At 69.3% G+C, this 2,292-nt stretch overlaps 2 protein-coding genes across 2 annotated transcripts; both read left to right on the forward strand.

Moving 5' to 3' along the window:
* Positions 1-65: 65 nt before the first annotated feature.
* On the forward strand, positions 66-251 carry EMIHUDRAFT_254806 (hypothetical protein; the record flags this gene model as incomplete). Its single annotated transcript, XM_005776638.1, has 1 exon — positions 66-251. A coding segment is annotated over one exon (186 nt), but the record flags the coding sequence as incomplete, so codon positions are not given.
* A 731-nt stretch (positions 252-982) lies between these two features.
* EMIHUDRAFT_123626 (hypothetical protein) lies at positions 983-2,279 on the forward strand (the record flags this gene model as incomplete). The annotated part of the gene is made up of 1 exon (XM_005776639.1): positions 983-2,279. A coding segment is annotated over one exon (1,297 nt), but the record flags the coding sequence as incomplete, so codon positions are not given.
* Between the last annotated feature and the right edge of the window lie 13 nt (positions 2,280-2,292).

The raw sequence follows: 2,292 nt of genomic DNA on the forward strand, positions 1-2,292 counted from the left end.
GCTCCATCGGCGGGTTTGGCGACCACGTGCTGCACTACCTCTCGCTGGGCGGCTTCCTGGACGAGGGCACGCTCAAGGCGCGGCCGATGGTGCTGCCCGACAAGTACATCGAGGCTGGCTCGATGGGCGAGCAGTACGAGGAGGCGGGCCTCTCCCAGAGGTTCATAGAGGCGACGGCGCTGCGGCTGCTGGGCAAGCCCGTCAGCATGGGCTCCTCCTCACTCGCCGACGAGGAGCCAACCATCGCGTGAGCCAGCGTGGACACGGCGCACGCGCGTGGGCCGCTGTTTGGCCGTGCCTTTGGGCCGTGCCGGCGCGGCAAAGCCGGCGGCCAACTTTCGCGGGTAGGGGCGCGCGCGCCGCCGGGAGGAGGAGCATCGCTACGTGTCGCGCTCGCCGTCGAGGGCTGAGCCCCGCCGCAGCCCTAGCCATGCTGGCGTGCGGGCGGAGGAGGTGGGCGACGCCCCGCATTTGACTATCTGCATGTGTGCGGGCGGGGACGGCGGGGGCATGGGTCTCTCCCTATCTGTGCTGTGTACGGCGAGAGGCGCGGCCGCCGCCCGCGGACGGTGGCATGAGATCTGCGAGGTGACAGATCACACACTTTTCACAGATATTACCCGCCGGCGCCCGGCGGCGGCGCCATGAGTTTAAAGAAATGAAAAGCGATGCGACACCCGACACAGCCACGCGGCACACGCACATCGTCGACGTCGTTCGTCGGACGTCGCAGCTCGCACAGTTTCCTCGTCAGCAGAGTGCCCCAGAATCGAGTCGCACGGGTCACGGGCACGCGATTTCCCCTATTTTAGAAAGCAAGGCGGTCGCACAACACGATTCACGCGACAGGCAAGGCACGAAAAAGAATTTTACAACAAAAGGCGGTCGCAGAAAAGGAATTTAAACATTCCAACTCTCTCTCACAGCAGAAAGGCTCGATACCGGTTCGAACGGCGCAGAAAAAGAAAGAACGTGCCAGGGGATGGCGCGGGCGACCGATCCGGGCGGGGCTGCGGCTGTGGTGGCACATATGGGTGCTCACGCTGCGGATGTGGAGGTGCAGCGGGCTGGCTGCGACGCGCTGGGGGTCATGGCTGCCGGCAGCGACGTGTGCAAGCAGGCGGTGGTGGACGCGGGCGGGGCTGCGGCTGTGGTGGCGGCGATGCGTGCTCACGCTGCGGCTGTGGAGGTGCAGCGGGCTGGCTGCGGCGCGCTGGGGATCATGGCTCTCGGCAGCGACGCGCGCAAGCAGGCGGTGGTGGACGCGGGCGGGGCTGCGGCTGTGGTGGCGGCGATGCGTGCTCACGCTGCGGCTGTGGAGGTGCAGCAGCACGGCTGCGGCGCGCTGCGGATCATGGCTGTCGGCAGCGACGCGCGCAAGCAGGCGGTGGTGGACGCGGGCGGGGCTGCGGCTGTGGTGGCGGCGATGCCTGCTCACGCTGCGGATGTGGAGGTGCAGCAGCGGGGCTGCGGCGCGCTGCGGACGATGGCTCTCGGCAGCGACGCGTGCAAGCAGGCGGTGGTGGAGGCGGGTGTGGCTGCTGTGGTGGCGGCGATGGTCGGACACGCTGCGGATGTGGAGGTGCAGCAGGAGGGCTGCGGCGCGCTGTTGAACATGGCTGCCGGCAGCGACGTGTGCAAGCAGGCGGTGGTGGATGCGGGCGGGGCTGCGGCTGTGGTGGCGGCGATGCGTGCTCACGCTGCGGCTGTGGAGGTGCAGCAGTACGGCTGCGGCGCGCTGCAGAACATGGCTGCCGGCAGCGACGCGTGCAAGCAGGCCATCCTTGGCGCGGGCGGCCTTGCCGCCCTCGTTGCAGCTGGCACCGCCCACCCCCCTTGCCACGCCCGCGTCTCTGTGTCTGTTCGCCACTTGCTTGGCGACCTCGGCGCCTTCGCCCTCACCGCTCCAGCGCCTCCACCGCCACCGCCGCCAGCAGCGGTGGCGCCGCTTCCCACTGCTGCTGAGCTCGCTGAGGCTGAGCGGGCGCGCCAGCGCGCCGAGCAGCGGGCGCAGCAGGAGCAGGCGCAGCGGGAGGAGGCGGAGCGGCGCGCGCGGGCCTCCCAGCAGGGCCAGCACGGGCTTCAGCAACAGCTGACTGCTGCCCAGCAGACGCATGCGCGACTTCGGGCAGAAAATGCGCAGCTGAGCGCCGCGTCCCAGTCGGCGAGGACGTCCGCCATCGACAGGCTTGTCGATACGGTCGACAGCAGCTCGCCTGGCGGCACCGTGCTGTCCGTGGCTGCTGGACCGCTCGCCCACTTCAACAGCCAATACCAGAGTGCGCGCCGGCG

This window comes from Emiliania huxleyi (genome assembly GCF_000372725.1).
Source record: "Emiliania huxleyi CCMP1516 unplaced genomic scaffold EMIHUscaffold_2753, whole genome shotgun sequence".
Classification (NCBI taxonomy): Eukaryota; Haptophyta; order Isochrysidales; family Noelaerhabdaceae; genus Emiliania; species Emiliania huxleyi.